Source organism: Poecile atricapillus, chromosome W, assembly GCF_030490865.1.
Source record: "Poecile atricapillus isolate bPoeAtr1 chromosome W, bPoeAtr1.hap1, whole genome shotgun sequence".
Taxonomy (NCBI): Eukaryota; Metazoa; Chordata; class Aves; order Passeriformes; family Paridae; genus Poecile; species Poecile atricapillus.
In genome coordinates, this window is record NC_081288.1 from 32554109 (window position 1) to 32573799 (window position 19691).

The 19691-nt window shown below is 39.1% G+C and overlaps 1 protein-coding gene across 1 annotated transcript in view; it reads right to left on the reverse strand.

Moving 5' to 3' along the window:
* The window catches only part of LOC131592245 (plexin-C1-like), a 70015-nt gene that overhangs the window by 34384 nt on the left and 15940 nt on the right, over positions 1–19691 (reverse strand). Inside the window, exons 5-14 of the mRNA XM_058863639.1 lie at positions 16582–16696; positions 15432–15576; positions 12059–12128; positions 10611–10686; positions 10437–10490; positions 5959–6098; positions 4741–4920; positions 3385–3472; positions 2247–2453; positions 1941–2132 (exon numbers count right to left, since the gene is read on the reverse strand). Coding sequence (XP_058719622.1) covers positions 1941–2132; positions 2247–2453; positions 3385–3472; positions 4741–4920; positions 5959–6098; positions 10437–10490; positions 10611–10686; positions 12059–12128; positions 15432–15576; positions 16582–16696 — 1267 coding nt within the window. The remainder of the gene's footprint in view (positions 1–1940; positions 2133–2246; positions 2454–3384; positions 3473–4740; positions 4921–5958; positions 6099–10436; positions 10491–10610; positions 10687–12058; positions 12129–15431; positions 15577–16581; positions 16697–19691) is intronic.

The following is a 19691-nucleotide window of genomic DNA, read 5'->3' on the forward strand; positions in this document are numbered from 1 at the left end:
CCTGAATGAATCCAATTCCTATTCCTAAATTAATTTCATTTTTCTGCATGACATTATAAAACCTTCTCTGGACTGGTAATGCCTCTGAGCTTTATGTCATCAGCAAGTGTTATTACCGCATGCCTTATTTTTGTGTTCAAGTCAGTGGTGATATTAAAGAATATCTGTATGAACATCAGCATTGCCCAGAGTCAGCTCTCCACACACAGCATCCAGTTTTTCTAACCACTGGCACCCTCATAATCACCACATTAAACAGTTTACTGAATAACTTCCAGGTACATGTGATCTATCGCTTTTTTGTTGTTGAGGAAATCGCTCATCTTAGGAAATAAAAATATCTAGCATGATCTGCTTTCATTAAAAAGGATTTGACAATTATCCCATTTTCCACTTACCTCCAGGTCTTTCATGAGTAATTCAAAATACATTATAAAGTTTTACATAGAGCTAGGATTAAATCAGCAAGCCTCCATTTGCCAGGGGTTTGGGGTTTTTTCCAATTTCAAATACTGTTTTTTTATTTCCTGCTCTCCAGTCATACATTACATCCCCTGACTGCAGCTTTATTTAAAATCTTTCCTACTAAGCCTACATTGTCATGTGTCAGTTCTCCCTCAGTGCTACAATGGGAATGATCCTGTTCCTGCTGTCTTGAGCCCTTTGATCTATCTGAATCTTGCTTCTGTCACAAGAATGGCATTTTCTACTCTGACACCTTCATGCAGACTGATCATTTTGTCTTTGAACCCACACCCAATATCTTCTTTCTTCTGGGAAACTAAGGCAAGAGATACATTTATTCTTGAGCCAAACTTATCTTTTATACCCATCTTACCCTTTTTTTTCAGTGGCCCTACTTCTTCTATTATGATCAATTCATAAGGTTCAAAAAACATGTGAGGATTTGCTACTCCAGAATTCTTCTTATGTTGGAAAAAAAAATTTTGAGGTACTAGAAGTGCAATGTTACATGATAACTATTGCATTAGATTTGCTTTAGTAAAGTGGTGACCTTTCTATAACAGTCACTTCTATGAAGTTTGCAGGATGAGCATGTGATAGAGCAGGGCAACACCGATTTTTAAATGCAACACCAAACTCAGAAAGGCTTTTCCATGCCATAACTGGCTCAGACGGCAGGATCCACAGATGGGTGGATCAGTTAAAAGTGATAAAAAATCAAGAATAGCTTTGTTAATCCTTACTATGAGCCATATGCCTTGAAGTCAATAGAGTTATTTCAGTTTCATACCACCACACACTGCAGTAAGAGTCTGACATAATTTTTCTCCTTCACAAATGGTAATCAGAGCATTTAAAAAAAATCCTACCTTTATCTTATTCATAGAGCAAATATCTTAAGCTGCAATTCAGCTTTGACATCCATGCTAATGTCCTTATATTTGGGCCTGGCTTTGAGCCACATGCTCAGAGCATTTTAGCCTTCCCTATGCACACTGAATTTCACCCCTTTTTTCACCCAGAAATGCCTTCTGTCTCAGTGGTGATCCCTGAGACAGATCCTTACCTACTTTAGTATGAAAAAGTGACTGGGAAAACACAATCCTTTTCCTCATGGCCACAGTGGAGAATCAGATTGCTTACAGATCTAAGATGAGGGGCTCTCCTGGAGACAGAGATGCTGTTCCAGTGATGTCTGTTCTGCAGGTAAGAGGTGTGACAAGCTGCTGGTCTCCTGGAGCTCAGCAGCAGCAAGTCCAGCTTGAACTGCAAAGCTCGGACTCTGACACCACCCCAGCAACCAGACAGAAAATGAACTCAGTTCTGCCAGCAGTACCTAAGCTAGGCAGACACGCTTAGACATGAGGAACAAAACTGTACTACCAAATACCATGACAGCATTAATGATACGTTTTACTACACTTGTATAAACATTCAAACAATGCTAAATTGCAACAAAAGGGACTTCTACTTACAAAAACTTTCACTGTGGAAAAGTCAATCTTGTCGGTTCCTTCCCTTTTGAATTTGCACAGTATGGTGCTACGGTCTGGCTTTTTGGTAATATTTTGGACACTGAACCATATCTTTTTGGTCTGTGCACCAGTCATATATGACAGATAAACTTCTACCTCTGTTTTAGAAATATTCAAGTTATCATTTTCTTTCTGGAGGGAAAGAATTGAAAACAAACATCAGTCACTAAATACAGTAAGGAAAAAAAAGTTATCTCCAAACACTATTTTAAATTGGGTACTGTAGTTTATTATTTTGAAACTTACATATATTTTTAATTCCAGATCAGGATCCAGTTCAGTGTGCAGCTGGTAGTTAATGAACACTGGGTCTGGGTGATAGTGTAATTTGACACATGGTATAAAGGTAGTATCCACTTTTAACATCATATCAACAACTTTACCCTCTGTTGCATGGCTCAGGCTTGGTGTTAAGTAATGATACTCAGATGCATTTCCAGGACATCTAGAGACCTAGAAATGCAATAGCAAAGCTCTAACAGTCATTAAATACTCAACAGTGGGTACAATTACAAACAGAGGCACTCAAACTCATTTTAATATTTTCCTGACTTCACATAGATACTTGCTAAGCCTCTTCTCTGACATCAGGGCTGCATGCAGAGCACCTGGAAAAACTTCTGTGTTGAGCCCATGCCTACCTTTAAGTGCATTTGTCACACACTCTGCACGCTGCTCTAAGGCTGATTGCTCACTGCTAAGGTAACTATTTCCTGCAATGAGACAGGAATTGTGACAATGGATTTTCCTTCTTTCCCCTCAATACAGGTGACAAGCTCTTATCACAAGGCGGCAAGACAAGCTCTACAGCACTCCTAGGCATTTGCTCTTTCTAATTTAACTCCTGAGAGAGGGGGTTGCTACAGTCATCGTAGCATTGGGCCATTGTTCACTCCACTGGATGATGCTGCTGTGTTCTGGTCTCTGTGCTGCAAGAGTCAGCAAAGTGCTTGCCTCACAGCCTTGGAGAAAGGGTTTCATCCCAACATCAGCTCCAGCCTCCTGCCCCTCACTGAGGCAGTGACACCATTTGGGCTTTCAGCACACAGCCAAAGGGAAGTATAGCACTCCCTCCTCCGACACACCCATGTGTGGAGACTAAGGAGACTCAAAAAGGACACATTTGGAGCAAGTCCTTAGACCACAAACAAAAGCTCAGGGAATTATGCAGGAGAGCAGCTGATGTGTATTTGTGATTCTGTACTAAGAATGTGTATAACTGTAATCCTCTAAGTGCTCATATTTATTTCAGCAGGGTGACTGACAAGTCCCTGGCAAGTGGTTGGAAAATACTGAGGTCTCCTCAAATCTTAGGAACAAAACCGAATGCTAACCTAGAGGTCAAGAGACCTCTATTTGCTTTTACAAAGGAGATAAGACTTACTGTGAGGTTTAATCTCTGGTCATCTGAAATAATCACACTGTCCACCACATTAAAATTTCTACCAGTTGTAGTAATTTTGCGACCACCACTGCAAAAGCCAAAGCAAAACAAAACAAAAACAAACATGGGGAGAAAGGGAGGTTAATACTATCTCTTTTCCCACAAACATGTCCTGCATTAATCCTTCAGTTGTGAATAAACTACTCAAGTGCATTTTGCTTTGGTAGCAGACAACATAATGAAGTCAAACTGCAGAACAAGATAATTTGAGCTATGCAGTGTACTTCCTCTCTTTATAAAATAATGGTAAATACTTTTGCTACCCCAAAACAACATGACTTAATTGCTTCCACACATATACCCCTTTTTTTCAGGGACTCTCCAACTTTTTTTTTATTTATGCAGTCCAAGAACTAGATCATGATTTAATATTCTGCCTTGAAGAAAGAACATCATGGTGTTTCACTGCCCCAGCCTGTGCTTAATTCTTGCCTTCTTCCGGACCAGCCCATCATGCCAGGCACCTCACAGGAAACATTCTCAGTGGTGTTCAGACCATCTGTCTCAGCACACAATGGTGCTTGTGTCTGAGGGCTCTGGCTCACAATTTATGCTGTACCGAGTTGGAGTGGCTTAAGGTATTATTAATTTCCAGCTGCCTGAGCTGCCTCTCACCTGGAGATGAGGGCATGCATCCTGGCTGCTCAGTTGCTGCAGCTGCCAGCCCAACCCATTACCTCAAATCCTCACTCGACAAGATATCAGATTCAGAATGTGAGAACAGGTAAAAACTGTGAAAGCAGAGGGAGAGGTGGAAAGCTGTGCCAGAGAATATCCTTTAAATCATCCTGAAAGTCTTTCACCAGATCTGTGAGTCTCCTGCAGAACACAGCAAAGGCTTGAAAAGGGCTCTTTTGGCTTTAGGGAATCATATTGTAAAGCAAGTCTGTGTACATCAGTGCAATGATGATTATTTTCACTTCACTTCCAATCCACTGATACTTTATACTGTTTCACAGATGAATGCTATATTAGCATCAAGAAATCAAACTTAATTGGAGTTAGAATTTATGCATGCTATCCGTATTTTGGGTTTAGGCTTAGTAGGGATAGGCTACTTTTGACTTCTATAAAGGAGACCTGAGGTGGGCAGAAGAAGTCTACAGAATCCATCTTGCAGCTACTATAACCCTATCTGTTAAATCACTTCACAGGCTTAAATTCATCCAACACAACAGGTTACAGCACTCTTCAAAGCTTGCTTCAGCTGCAGTCTGGCCAAGGAAGAAGGCTCATATTGGCTCAGTGCAACTACATTTGGATAAGTACATAAAAACTACAGAAAGACAAACTTACCTGATCCAGGAGGTATTTGGTGTAATTCTAGAACATGATGGCAGTGAAACATAATGCAGGGTCATTGGCGGTGAACATTTTTTCCCATTAGCCTGGATACATATACTTTTGGCCTCTTTACGTGTTGGTGGGAGAGCAAATGTCATTTGTGTATCATTTAGCACATTTCTAACTTTAATGCTGGAGAAGAAAGAAAACAAACACTGAGACACAGATGCCACTCATTGGTGTTACTACACGAAGCCTATAGCCTACAGCAAGTGGCAAGGAGAAAAGAGAACTGAATCTCTGTCTGAGCTGCCAGATGGAGGTGGAAAGAGAGCAGGGAGTTGAAGAAATAAAGTAGGGCATCATTTGAATGAAGTTGCTATGTGACACGATAATCACAGAAAACAGTATAGATAATCAGCCCTGGGATGAGGCTATGTAATGCAATGTGTGACTATGCTGTTTACTGCGTACTTCATGTTACCAGCATGGTCCATGAGCCAGTCAAGAATAACAATCTTCATTTTCCCTTCATTTCTTCTTTTTCTTTCTCTCTTTCCTCACATTTTTTCACTCCTTCCTCTTTCTCTCTACTTCCTGTCTTACCCTCCCTCTCTCCCTTTTTTTTTCTGTGGTCCCCTGAAAACTTATGGTTGAAGCAAAAACTGAACACTACCTTTTCAAGTGCTAGCTATGTACAATGGGCTTCCTAATCACAGGCAGCCATTGCAGCTGCACCTGAAAATAACTGATTCAGAATAAGAATGCCTAATTATCTAGGGGTTTACACTGTGTAATCATCAACAGAAAAATTGGAGTTGTACTAGAAATTTCTTTCCCTGGCATGGTGTCTGTGCTTTACAATCAGAGTCCTAGAATATATTAGGAATATTTTGAAGCAGAGGAGATTCAAACAAAAGCTGAGGCTTTCCTGTGACCTAACTTCTTGATGCCTGCTAGAAGGCACAGAGAGCCACAGATACAAAACTGTCCTACTGCTGCTGAGAGAATTGACAACTCATCCATCCCTTGTGTTGTACTCAAACACCAAATTCATTTTCATCCTTTGGTAATTTAAAGTGGAAGTATAAGTAAAGGAGTCCAGAGCATCCCCTGCTCTGCTGAGGAGAGGTACATGACAACTGTTCACACAGTTCATTATTGCTAGAGCAAAATGGATATAATTTTCACCACGCAAGGTAAATAGTGTTACTTTTTGGTTTGACTCACACGTCTGGTTTACAGCCAGTGATTCCAGTCAGTATCAGTTTTATGCCTGATGCACGTGTAAAGTTTTCTCCTTTGACTGTTATTTCACTTTTGCCTAATGTAGAAATCCACAAAGGTTCAATGGATTGAATGCTGATATGCTATTAGGAAAGAAAGCAAAACAAGATCTGGTTATGAAAAGGCTGAGCAGATAAGCAACAGCTGTAAAAACAACCACCACTCAGGAATGCAGATTTTATGGCATTGGGATACATTTTTATTATTAATTTCAGATACTGTTAAACTTAATCCTGGGAAATACTGTCAATCACAACTTCATTACAAGCCAACTATTTTTACCTACGTATTTTATATTTCAATTTAACTAATAACAAAGTTGCCCAAAGCAACCACAGTCCTTTAGTAGTAGGTAGCATAAAAACCCAGCTTGAAATGATATGTTTCATGTGACCCCTGAAGAATTAAAAAACAAGGCAAGACAAAACCCATGGTGCTGTCACTATGAGAGATCAGATGAACAAATGAAGGCATCTTTCGTGACCTGAAAAGGGGAAGCAGGGTCAAATCCTTGAATGAAAATTTGAGAAAGCACCCAAGAATTAGCTTTACTAGAAAGTCTTTTCAAAATCATACATAGAACTAAAGTTATAAAACAACTGCAGGGGAGTCTTTTGGTATCTCATTTTTACGCTAAGAAGTTCTCCAGCATTTAAAAATAACTCTAGTTTGCTGTGATGTTGTCACAGTCTTGCAGAAAAACTGTGCTTTTCTTTGTCTGTATTTACTTACTCTAACTTACTAACACTACTGAGCAAGAAGAGGTATTTTTTCCCTACTGTATTCACTTGATATTTTTGATGGCATCTCATGTTTAACCAGTTTTGCTGCTTCCCCAGTTTTACAATCACACAGACGGTTTCCTCTCTATCTTTCAGACAATAAACTGAAACATTCAAACATTCAAAAAAACAGGAAAATACGCATGTGAAACCACAAACTGTTTGGGACCTTCTCCGGCAAACCATTTTTAGCTCAATTTTAGACTACTTTAAATTGAGCTTTTAGAGCACTGTGATTATCCTGTTTTTTTGCTGTGCACCTGCGGACACATTCACTGGGCAGTTCAGTCTTCCTGATCCTGTTAAAGATGCTGGTGCAAAGCCTCTAGGAAAGTCCATCCCACAGGTTTTTCTCACCATTAATCATTTCATGTACCCAAAACAGCGCTGATAAGGACTTTGGGCTGGTAGCCTGAGGGGACCACCAAGGTCACAACACTTTGACCATTTCAAAAAGGTCTCGGCACATTGTTCCCACATGCTATAGTTCACTGGATGCCAGAGCACTCCAGAGCAAATGAGGGATCTGTCACCACTGATTGAAAGCTGCAACTTGTGCCTTAGGAAAAGGCCAGAGAGTGCAAAGGCTGGGGCCAGGGGGGCTGCAAAAGGGCCACCAAGATGACCTCTCGTATTGATAATAGAGGAAGGCAAAGAAAATCCCTCACAAACAGCATGAGGGGGAAAATTCACTCCCACAATAATCTGGAAATCAGTTTAATTCTTGAGACAGGACAACTGATGCAGAAATCAAAGCCAGCAAACCACTATTGCTTTTTTTCACCTGCATCCTCTCCTGCTTGTGTCCAACCTCCAGTGCACCAAGGACAGCCAATATCCTCACACAAATCCAGAAGCCACAGAAAGGAGGAAAACACAGCTTTGGGTTCTCACTGGTAACCATCAGGGAGCCCTGAAGCACCAGAATCCCACAGTATCACACAAACAGAGGGAGATCCCCCAGACAGCACCAGGGCTCTGAACCCTGGTGAAGGAAATGCCAGGCACCCATTGCTCAGGGGTGCAGCAGGGCTCCCACTGGTCTCTTTGCCAGGCACCAAACACCACAGAGTGCTTCAGATTACCTGCCTTGCTTCCTTTCTTAGCCCACGAAGAAATCATGGAAAGGATTGTTCACTCAGAAGGTTTCAGCCCCCTCTGAAACCATGCCTTCCCTGAGGTTACACAGCACAGACTCCCTCGTGGCATCCTGCCCTGGCCTCATTGAGTCAGTGCAGTCACAGCACTGAGGTAAAATGACCTCAAGAGTCCAATTCCCACCCAGCTTGACCGCCATAATCTGCAATACTTGCCTCAGCAGCAAAAGAAACCAATAATTTCCTCACTGAAGGCAGGAAGGACCTAATGGGTCCTCCCTGTGGTCTGCAGTGCTCGTTTCCCCAGTGCCAGCCAGCCACTGACCTTCCAGTTGCTACATGGTAGGGGGAGCAATGCCCAGGGCAAGAGGAGCCAGAGCAGAGAGGCAGAAGGATATTTATAAAAATCACTAGTTGTGAGGCATGTGATGAAAGTGTAAACATGCAAAGAGACATACAGGAAGCGTGCACCAGGTCCTCAGGTAATGTAAATCAGCACAGCCCTGTCAGCTTCAATAGAGTTCCATATTTCTGAGCTGCAGCCTCCTCCCCCCTCCCCTGGACAGCCCTAACACTTCCCTGGGGCTGTGTGATCTGTGCTAGCACATCCTCAGAGGTGTGGTTAGCATGGCTGCAGGTCTCAGAAAGACTAGCCCAGGTTAAGAGGTGTCTGCCACCCTGGGGAGTCCCTCTCTGGCACAGCCCCTCCTACACAGGGGCTGAAGAACTGGATCAGGGAACTAGCCCAGATGAAAAATAACCTGCTGAAAGATAACGGTGATTTCCAGCCAAATCAGTTCCCTAGCCAAGCGTACTCAATCCAACCACTCCAGCTGCTGCTCCGGCAGGGGAGGGGGAAGGTGCACGCATAGAAACCAGCAGCTGGAGTCAGGAGGAGGGCTGGGGCTGGCACTGAAAAAAGTATATTAATCTAAATGCTCAGCTGGGGTTGTGGGAAAACACAAATCCTCTTTCTCCACTCTCCAGTATGTTCTCCTTATAGCAAAAGCAGTCAAAGGAGAACAGGATTTCAAATGCAATTTCAAGCTCTCTGAATGGATCAATCACTTCTAAATAAACATCTGCCTTTGCACTGCCTCTGGTGCTTTCACTGCCTTGTCCATCACTCTCTTTCCAAGATAAGGCATGTGGAAGAAAGCCATCTCCTAGGCAATTCCAACTATTTACCAATGTCAAATTAATGCACTTGGAAGCAGAGCAAAGAAGAATTTTTTCTGTTCTTTCACCAGACATAATGCTTTAAATGCAGATCGAATCCAGAATATTAATGCTCAGAAGCGCAAGTATTACAATCCCACACATCTCTGTGAAAAACAAGATGTGTTTTATGATTTTGTTTAAGAAACATCAGCTGAGCAGCTGAATTTAAGAGGTAATCCCTGTCTTGAGAGGTAGAAGTTTGAGTAGTTCTAAAGAAACACTTAGAGATAAGAACACAGTCACTATTTATAACAACGAAGCATCACTCACAGAAAAGCTGAAACCAAAAAGTGTAGGCAGCAAATCTCTATGTACTTACTCATCAGTCAATTTTCTCTCCACTACTCATTTCTTTTCTAACACCTGCATGTCATAAACAACCACTGACAAAAAGATCACTCAGTTTTATGAGAAAACAAAAAAATTTTGATTTCATAAAGAATGAAGGTATAATCTTGTGGTTAAAGGGCTGATCTATGATCAGAAGGTTAAAGGGCTGACCAATGAGACAAATAATTTAGATTTGTATGCACACATACAGTCTATATGAATTCTGTAGAGAATTCAGCAGGTATTTTGGCAGGACTAGTGAACTTCTTCCTTCCCAGTGATCCAGCTTGTGTGGATCCATCTCCAGTTTTGTCTACAGCCTGGAAACAAGGAAAATTTTTCTGAAAGTGTGAACCAGAGATTTACTAACACCCATGGATTTCAGTTCCTGGACTCATCCTGTAGCCACTTCTCTGTTATGCAGAAACTGGGTGGCACATCCTCCCCTTCCTTCTGCTCCCCTGGCAGCTGTTTCAGCAGAAGCTGTGATCTGGCTGCATAAAATGAGGAAGAGGTTTGAGACTCTGAAGCCTAGTTTCCCAGAGTTGTCTGTGACAGCAGAACTGAAACATGCTTTTATATCTAGGTAAGATTTTAAGCCTGAAATGTTCTCCTTTTTTTTTGTTGTTGCTGGTCAGCTCACATGTTCCAGCCCTCTGCATGATGGCTCCCATGGAGTGACTAAATCCAGCACATAGGGACTTTGGCATTTAAAGCAATCTTGTAAACACTGCATCTACAGGTAGGCATATGACAATTGCAGTGCTCACTGTCTCAATGCCTGCATCTGAAACACAAGTTTTTGCTGATACCTTTTAACACCAACAGAACACTAAGGAAAAATAGTATCAGTCCAAATTCTGCATTACCTCACTTTGTGAACGACTGCCTACTCATCCATATCTCTATTTTTTATGCAAAGTCCTCCCATTTTAAATAATTTTCTCCCTCAGAGAGCCTTAATAATGCTGATCTTAAAACGCTAACTAACCTCTGTTTTCCGCACAGTGGTGATCCCCTTGGAAACAGTTGCACTGCAATCATCCTGGAAAAAAATAAGAATTTCTCCATGTCAATATAAAAAAGAGACAGATTGCTGCTCAGATGTAAAAAATACAAGAAAAAGGCGTCACAGGGGATTCCAGTTTTCCCCAACAAACTTTACCTGGCAGGTGGTGACAGGAGAGACACGTATCCATTTGCAGCTGGCACACTCACCCTTGTGTATACACCGTGAGCAGCTGGTAACACAGAAACAGAGTTTTTGTAAGACACGGGAACTCAATCCAGATTCAGTCATGAATGTCAAATTTCAAGTGACAGAAAAAAGCGTAAACCCAAGGGAAAAACCAAGCAAACATGTAATGAAATGGGTAAAAGTCTGTTTACCCTCCAAGCCTACTGTTCTGCTGTACTTATTCTGAGAAGAAATTTAGTATGAAATACAATCTGTATTGAGATGCTGAGAGTCATTAATTTCAAAAAAAGCAGGAAGCAGAGGAAACACTTTGTGTTACATTTTACTGTGATTTACAGTACATGAGTGGCCAGGTAGTACTTTTTAACCATAAAAGGGCAGAAAACCATCACTGATTTTTTTCCAGCTTATCTGAATCTCTATTCTATGCGTATAGTGCTAGGAAGTATTGCCAGCTTGCTATTGCCTTCATCTACCAAAAAATATGCTTGTTGGAAAACTAGTTTGTCCCTATCTTGCTTTGCAATGCTTCTAACAATATGGATGAGAGCCAAGAGTAGCACAGTCCCTCCCCAAACGTGCTGAGAAATGCTCTGATTTAGAGAAAGACAGATCCTTCCCTGTGCTCCTCCAGGGACAGGGAAGTGATGTGCCACTTCCCAAAAAGAAAAGAGTTTTATTTCATCCCAGGTGCTTGTGAATTAGCCTTTTTGCATAGGGGAGGAGCGTTCTGAATGGGAACACTGTAGTTACCTACAGCATATATTAGCCAGATCTTTCTAAATATTAACAACCACCTATCATAAAGTGTTAGGCCACGTACTGGGCACGAATGCTTCCTCTGCCAGCTCTCAACAAAGAGTATGAAAAATAATGTCTAAAGAAGAATAGGTATTCATTATTCCTATTAGCAGATTAGATGTTACTTTCTGGTTTAATTATATTCATGTTACCTGTGGACCATATTTAAATTGCATCTGGGTCTAATTTAAAACAGCTTCACAAAGTGATTTTAAAGAATCTCTTGACTGCTCTAATCTAGGCCTTATACTGAGTACCAGGGGCCCACCTTTTACCCAAGGACAAAAAGAATTTTAATGTCATTGTGACATCCTTTATTATCTTTTCAGGCACTTGTCATAAATTCAGTCATTGTAATGACTCTCCTACAGTTAGTTTCCATGGTCCTATTAAATAAGAGAGTCATCAGAAGAAGTAGCTTTTTAAGGGAAAAAAAAATAAAAGAGAAGGAGGAGGAAGTGGGCCAAGAAAACAGATCTGACTATCTTTAGTGACATGTAGTTCCTCGATAAACACAAAAAAAAAAAAAAAAGAATGATGAATGACTTTAGTTACTTTCCCACACACACACACACCAACCCCACAATGAACTTTAACAAGAATCAGGCTCTTACTTTTTCAACTGAAATGTTTGTGTGATATTCCAAGAGTTTGAGGACAGTGATGCTTCGAGAACCAGACAATCTGGAAAAATGCACATGTTAGGTATATGCTGGATATTACAAGAAATAACTGTTTAAAAATAGTTTGAGTTGAAATCTCGAAGTAGCTGTTCTCTACTTGGTATGCACCTTCTCTCATACATTCACTCACACTTCTGACTGATAAAAATAGCCAGATTTTGTCCTTCCACAGCACTCCCCAGCTGAGTTATACCAATGCTTTATACACACATATTAATTAAGCTTGATGCCACCACCGTATGACAAATAAAAGTAATGTTATTGTCAGGATAGATAAGGAAATGCTACTGCGAAGCAGGGATATGAAATCATCTCTCAGAAAGCACACAGTGATATATGCTGTGGTATAAACCAGACCCTGAATTCAAGTCTTCTAACACACCAGACTGTTCTAATGCAAGAGACCCCACCATACCATACTTCTCTCTCTTTCTGTCTCACAGACTTGGTTTCAGAGTCTCCTTTTGTAATCTATGCAGTAGCAATTTTCATCCTATTTAAATCTTTTATGATTGCATGAGTCAATTTGCCATTATTTCAGCTAGCAATTACTATACCAACAATTCACTGGCAGCTGTGGTATGAAAGAGTATCTTCTCTTATGAGCAGAATACCACATCGAACAGTAGAATTAGACATATACCACTTAAGCCATGGTCTCTTTCATCTGTGTGCCTGCAGATGTGTAGTCTGTGAAATGAATGGCTGCCTGAGATCAAATGAAACTCATGTTTGGAGACTTTCCTGACTTCTCTGTGCTAGAAAGTTGCTAGCTTTTTAATCCAGAAAAGTTACACAGATTTTAAGTATATCTATCTTGCATAGGTAGAGAAACCTTTATCACAGGCTGGCTTGTTCAGATGAAAGGCAGTTTTGCCTACAAGTGCATTGTTAATGTAGGTATCTCCTACCTCTACATGGCAGCATGGGTGTTCACTGCAAAGGTCATCTGAACTGCTTGTTAAAAACAGCCCTTGGGACCACTCATATGTTCAAACACCTTACTAAATGGATAGCAGAGTTTGACTTTAATGATATTTTTATGCTTAAAGATGTGGATGAGTACAGACAGACATTCTGAAATCCTTCATCAAACACTTATGTGCATCTCCAGAAATCCAGCTATTAGCAGAAATCTGACACATTGACAATTGCCTAAATCAATATATGAGAAAGGTCTCAAGCCATGAGCTACAGAAAAAGTAAAATACTCCTAGTATTTTACTAGGAGTAGTAAGTAAAAGGAATTTATCTCCTTCTGGCAAAGCTTGTTTTTCTTTTAAGCTTGTATAAATACCTGAAAAACAACACTGTCAAATATGCTTTCCTGATTCTGTCTGTGTTGAAATTAATGGAACCTATTATTTTCTGTATGGTCTGGGCTGATCTTTTAAAATGCATTGGACTTCACTGAGTAGTGGGTACTTTCAAAATGTTTTTTCCAGGAAATGATACCTAAAGGAGTTTTGCAAGTGCATCCTCTTGTGAAACGGAGGTCACTTTACAGGAGATACCATAAATAGTCAATGTTACTTCACATCTGAATTATCCAGTAAGACATTCAGCTCACAGGAGCACGTGAGTGGCAGTAATACTGGCAGGCACAAGCTAACCTCACAGCCTTCTGGCTAACACTGCCAAAGGGCTCATTTTTGGCACAAAGAACAGGCAAGGTGAGCTGGCTTCCATAACAACTGTTCTCTGAAAACCTGCTAATGGAATTAAGAGGAAGCTTTAGTCTGTGAAGACAGAGAACCAAACTATATAGTCCATAATTATAAGAAAACATGGCTTTTGGGACTGGGTCAACAAAGGACATTTCCTCTTAAAAATAAACTAATACTGTTTCCTAAAGACAGCTTAATAGATGAAAATACTCATGGATATCACTCCAGCTGTCATCTTCTAGAGACAGTCTTTCCTTCTCAATTCCCAGTACTGGACAGGAACTTGACACAACACTTCTGTGATGCTGGAGGAGTTTTTTCCATACAGCCTCCTGAGATCCAAATGTTCCAAAGAATCTTCTCCAGGGGCAAGGGTCCCCAGGAGAGAGAGAGTTCTTTGTAGCACTGAGCTCTTCAGAACAACAGGTCCTTGAAAATACTTGGTAACATTTCATTCCTCCTCCTACACCACAGTTTTGTAAGAGAATCATTTTCACGCACAGTATTCCATGTCCTTTGGGCTATATTAATGAGGAAGAGATAGAGGCATTTGTCTGAATTTTCTGTTTCCTCTTCAAGTCACCTAAGAACATGTGGGAATCCTTGTGTTTGCTATCTCTTCCTTAGTTTAGATTCAAACTCTCTTTTACATTCTAACATAATCAACTTTAAGAAGTTATAAGGCTCTGTTAAAAAAGCTTTGTGTTTCTATACAGACTCTTGAAGAAATGCAACGGGGATGTTGCCTTAGTGTTAGTTAAGTAATGCTCCACTGTGAAGGATTATGATCAGGTCCTTGACACCAAAACCTGAAGAACAGCTCAAAAATCCAGACATTCAGTAATTTACCACTTCATTCTAAAACTTGGAGCTGCCCATTAGATACACAAGCATTGCACATCCAGTACAAACTGCTCAGGTATTTGAGAGCCATTGGTGAGCAAAGTGGTGTAAGTATTATTGCAAAATGAGTCAACCAATAATTCAGAAGGATGAATGAAATCAAGTCAAAAGGATGTACCCACCAAATTGCCCCTAAACCATCTATTTTTCTTCTAATCCTCTGCACATTTTCTCACAGTGTCTAAGTTAGGTTGAAACAGTTAATTAAATGTTAAGATTACTTATTGTAAAGACATTAATAATTAGATTTTCCTCTTATTTATGCTAGTACAGTTTCTTGCAAAAACAAATTCTGTTTGCAGATTAGAGAAGAATTAAGATGGGTTAATTTGTCAAAGCAAAGCACTAGACCAATACTGCTTCAATTGCTCCAGCCAGCTTCATTGTCATTCCATTTATCTTAAGTTTTCTTAGACAGTTATTAATGGCACAATGTAAATAAATATTCTAATGCTAAAGCACTGCACTGCCACAGGGTCAATTGAAGAAGCTGCTTCCAGCCACAGGGTAATGTGAGTTACTACTTCTACAAAGGATTCCATATTAACAAAACTTTAATCATGAAGAACAATGTGAGTATACTCAAATCACTCGAAAAAATATGGATTTTCTTCTGTGATATTTAATTAAAAGCATTACGCACTTTCACACTCATTAGGCCTCTATTTGTGCAATACTCCCCTGTATTAAAGGGCAGTGAATAAGCATTAAATATGTGTAATAATAAAACATACCGTTATCAGTTATCATCGGAGTGGTTAGATTGCAGAAACAGGATGAATTTTTCAGCACTACGTTTTCATAAAATATTTCAACAGCTGTTACAATTTTTATCATACAGAAAGTAAGGATTTTGCTTACATTTGCAGTCACAACAACCTATAAAACAATAAAAACAAGAATACAACAGGGAGGTTTTGTTATACTTGCTAAATAACCACCTTGTCTTTACAGAAAACGACAAACTATGAAATGCACAAAACAAAAATTTTTGTGGTGAAAGCAGACAATTCACTTTGTAATCTCTCAAAGGAGAGTAACTCTCCCAACTGAAGAAGTCATACAGAAATAGTTCTGAAAGTAACAGCATTGCTTGCTTCCAGAAATTAAATGGATCTCTATGGTATGTTAGCAAGCAGTCTTAAATAATTTTGGATTTTAAAACTAGAAATTTGCTGTGTTGTATGCTGTTATATTTCTTTAAAAGTATTTGAGTAAGAATCTTCACAGAGAGAGATCGTTTGCATCCATAACCAAAGAGCACTTAATTATGAAACAGAACTTATATTGTAATGAATTATCCTTTGTTTCTGGCTGAGAGTGCTTTACAAATATGATTACATTAGTGCATTCAATCAGGAAATCAGAAACAATAGCGTGCAGATTAAGTGGCCAGTCACAATAGTTGATAATCAAATATTCAAGGCTGCGTGTGCTGTGAACAGATACAGAGTAAAGACTAGTATCAAGTACTTAAGAATTTGTGTTAGCATATGTGCCCCAGTGAATGTTTTCTAACTTGTTACAAAGCTCAGAACTTCCATCCTGCACTTGATATACAGTTACAGGATATATTAAAATAGCTGATACAGTGATACAATGGAAGCATTGCCTGAGTTAGCATAGTGAATATTTGAATTTTTGACTTAACATCATGAGGATTTTCATAGGATTCTTCAGGATACATTTCATAGAAGAGGAGAAGAACATCTATCTAATTCACACATTCAGCTTACTGAGATATTAAAGATACTTGCCAGTTGTTGGGGTAAGAGGAACTAATATATGGAACATGCTGACAAAAGAAGACAAGCTGCAATAAGCAACAAAATTAAGTATTTTAAGTCACAATAAACAAACACACATAAAACTAGGTGTACATACCTGATATTTGGCAGGGAAACTTAGCAGGATTTTCAGATCTTTATCAGGTGCATGTGAAATGTTATACCAACCATTTATGCTGTTTGAATGTGTACAATTTTCTTTTAATGTGCACCTAAAAGTATACATAAAATTATACTAGCCTCCTTATCATGCCTTTGACTTCAGACACTGTACTTCAACTTATTTAAAGTTACTGATTTTTTACAGGAACACTATTGATTCTTTTTTTTTTACAGGAATATGGTTATAACTCCAAAAAGCTTCAGGAAAACAATCAGCAAAATCTTCTGTTTATCAAAACTAATTACAATGCATTGATATATGCTCGAGGGTTTTGGTTAAGTCAATGGGACTCAAGCAAATATGAGATGCTTGGCCAGTAACAGTAGAAGTGGTAGCCTGGGATGGAATTCATCATCCCCAAATTGGCTGCTTCATTGTACAGCTCTAGATCTGATCCCCCCGCTGCCCCCCAGCCCCCCTCTATACTCTTTGGGGAGAAATATGTTCTTAAGAGTACAATGCACCTACCCTGTTTTAGACATTCATACAAAAATGAAATGAACCACACTATGGAAACTACTTATTCTCTCCAGAGGATGTAAGAAGGGATGGGAGTGAAGCTCAAATGTAAAGCTATACTACAAATGTGCATGGTTGATGAGATATATCCTCTTCCCGAACCTCCTTTGTCACCCACTGAATGATAATCCTTCCCTTTTTTTGTCAGCACATTTGGTTAAAAACACCAGATTTGAAGGGGTTCAAAATAGATTTCTCTGTCTTCAAGCACAAAATTCATTTCAGAATTAGGACAGCTCAAGGTAAATACAAATGTTAGAGATGCCAAATTGTAGGAAACAAACTGTGCAACAAAAAATTAAGGAAGAATGAGGAAATGCTGGGATACAGAAGTACTACAAAGACTACACATATTAAAAACATGTTATAAGAGAAAGACAACACAGGCATACAAATTAGATGGACAATCAATGAGTTTGAAAGGTGAATCCTTAAAATACTGTCTGCTGTCAACAGTTAATGGACAATTCATGGTTTAACTCCAAGTAATTTCATACAGTTAGCAATTACAGACAAGTAAGTGCTAATTGAATGTATCTTAATATTTTAATACTAAGATTGAATATTTATAAATAAATGTAACATTTAATGGTTTTAATTCTACTTTTCTACTAAATGTAGAATCACATATAGCTTCAATACTGTGAACAGTGAGATCTGCCTTAACGAACTATTCCTTCACTAAAAACTGGAAATGAGTTCACAGTTGCAAAGTATGGGCCTTTTTAATGAAGAGCTCACTGTAAAATTTCACAATGTGTTTTCTCTCCAGAATGAATAACACATTCAACAAAAATATCCACCACACTCCGAAATGCCCAAAATAACCGCACAAATCTTAGGAACCATGAAGTCTTCTTCTATGCAGATCAAGATGTTGGCAATTGGAATGCAGTTAAGCACAAGGTCACTTCCTTTGTGGTCTAACTCAGGAAACTGAGTTCCTGCTGCATAAGAACCTGGTGGGGCTTTGCATCTCAATACACTCAGATCATAATGATTCTGTAACAAATTAGGACTATATACGCCTGATGTATTTCAAACTGCCCAAGCTAGGGCAAATATCAGTCTCATGTATAGCTCTCTTCACCCTACTGAGATCACAAAGGCTCATTAGCACCACAATTTTAGAGCCAGAGAAGACGGGATCAACAGATCACAGATGTGCATAAACCACATTCTCAGACATGTATGGGTAGGTAATTCGCACTGGTAATGAGGAAGGACAAAAGATAAAGACATTCTACAGTTTCTGACAGGGTGAGGATTATAATGGTAAAGATGCAAGGCAACACACTTGCAGTACTTGGCACTAAGTAAGTGTATGAATGTCAGTGATGCGAAATATTAAAATATTTTTATATTCTAAATATTTTTAAAATATTAAAAATTTGAAATATTAAATCAAAATATTAAAAAATAAAACTGTTCATCAAGGTGAATATTTACAACTGTCCCAGGAAGAAGCTACTTGCTTTCTTAGACTGCCTGAGGAACACAAGCAGTGAACCTGTTTCCCTCTTTTGCAATGAAGAATCTGAGCATTTAATAGCAAAACCAGTAATGGCACCCAGAACCCAGGGTCATGCTTATCTTTATGTGAGGGAAAAATGCATCTTTTGTTGCTCTAAGAGCTGACCTTTAACACTCTAACAGTGTGCTGTGGAGAACAGTCATTTTCATAGGAAGCAGTCACATCTGATGCCCCTCAGCATAAATTCTCAAAATTGCCCTGCAAAGGCCAAGAGCAAAATAATTCCACTCACCTAAAGATAAAATTATTCTGTAATACCCTTATTTTTAGAAAATTTATATTGATTTCAAGTACTTTGAATGAATATAACAGATAAATATTATTTGTGAACCACATAATTCTGAAAATTAACATACAGACTCGGACAACTAAGTCTGGCTTTCTTGGAAAGGCGAACTGGACCTTATACAAGTATGAAGGTATAAGGTATGAAACCCTTGGATCAGATTTCAGACTGTAAAGATATGTGTAGAGAGAAAAGCAGAGTCAAAATTTTTTTTTTTTTTAATATATTTCACAGCAAACTAGTTCTTTTATACTACTAAAGATTTCTCTACACAATTGGAACTGAGTTCCTCTTATTTCACTATGATAACACAATACTTATGCATACCAGTTCATCTGTACTTACTTACGTCTCTGCTTCACTAATCTTTGTTAACTACAGATCCTAACATACTTGCCTTCTCTGCCCTGCTAAAGCATACTGATTTCCTCATGGAACGAGAACATACTTTCATTCATGTTGTGAAAATTGTGGCTTCTTTCTTTCTCCAACGTACCAACCACTGAATGAAGTCCACAGATGTCCTACACATTGACTACATTCAAGAGTAACTCTGGTCATGTTAGATAATATATTGTGTTGTTTCCATACGGAAAATGCATGTAAAACATTAATACCTTGTACTGGAATTGTATTTCAGCATAATTTAGGTAAATCTGATTCATCTACAGAAAATCTATAAACATTAGGAGAAATCAACACAAT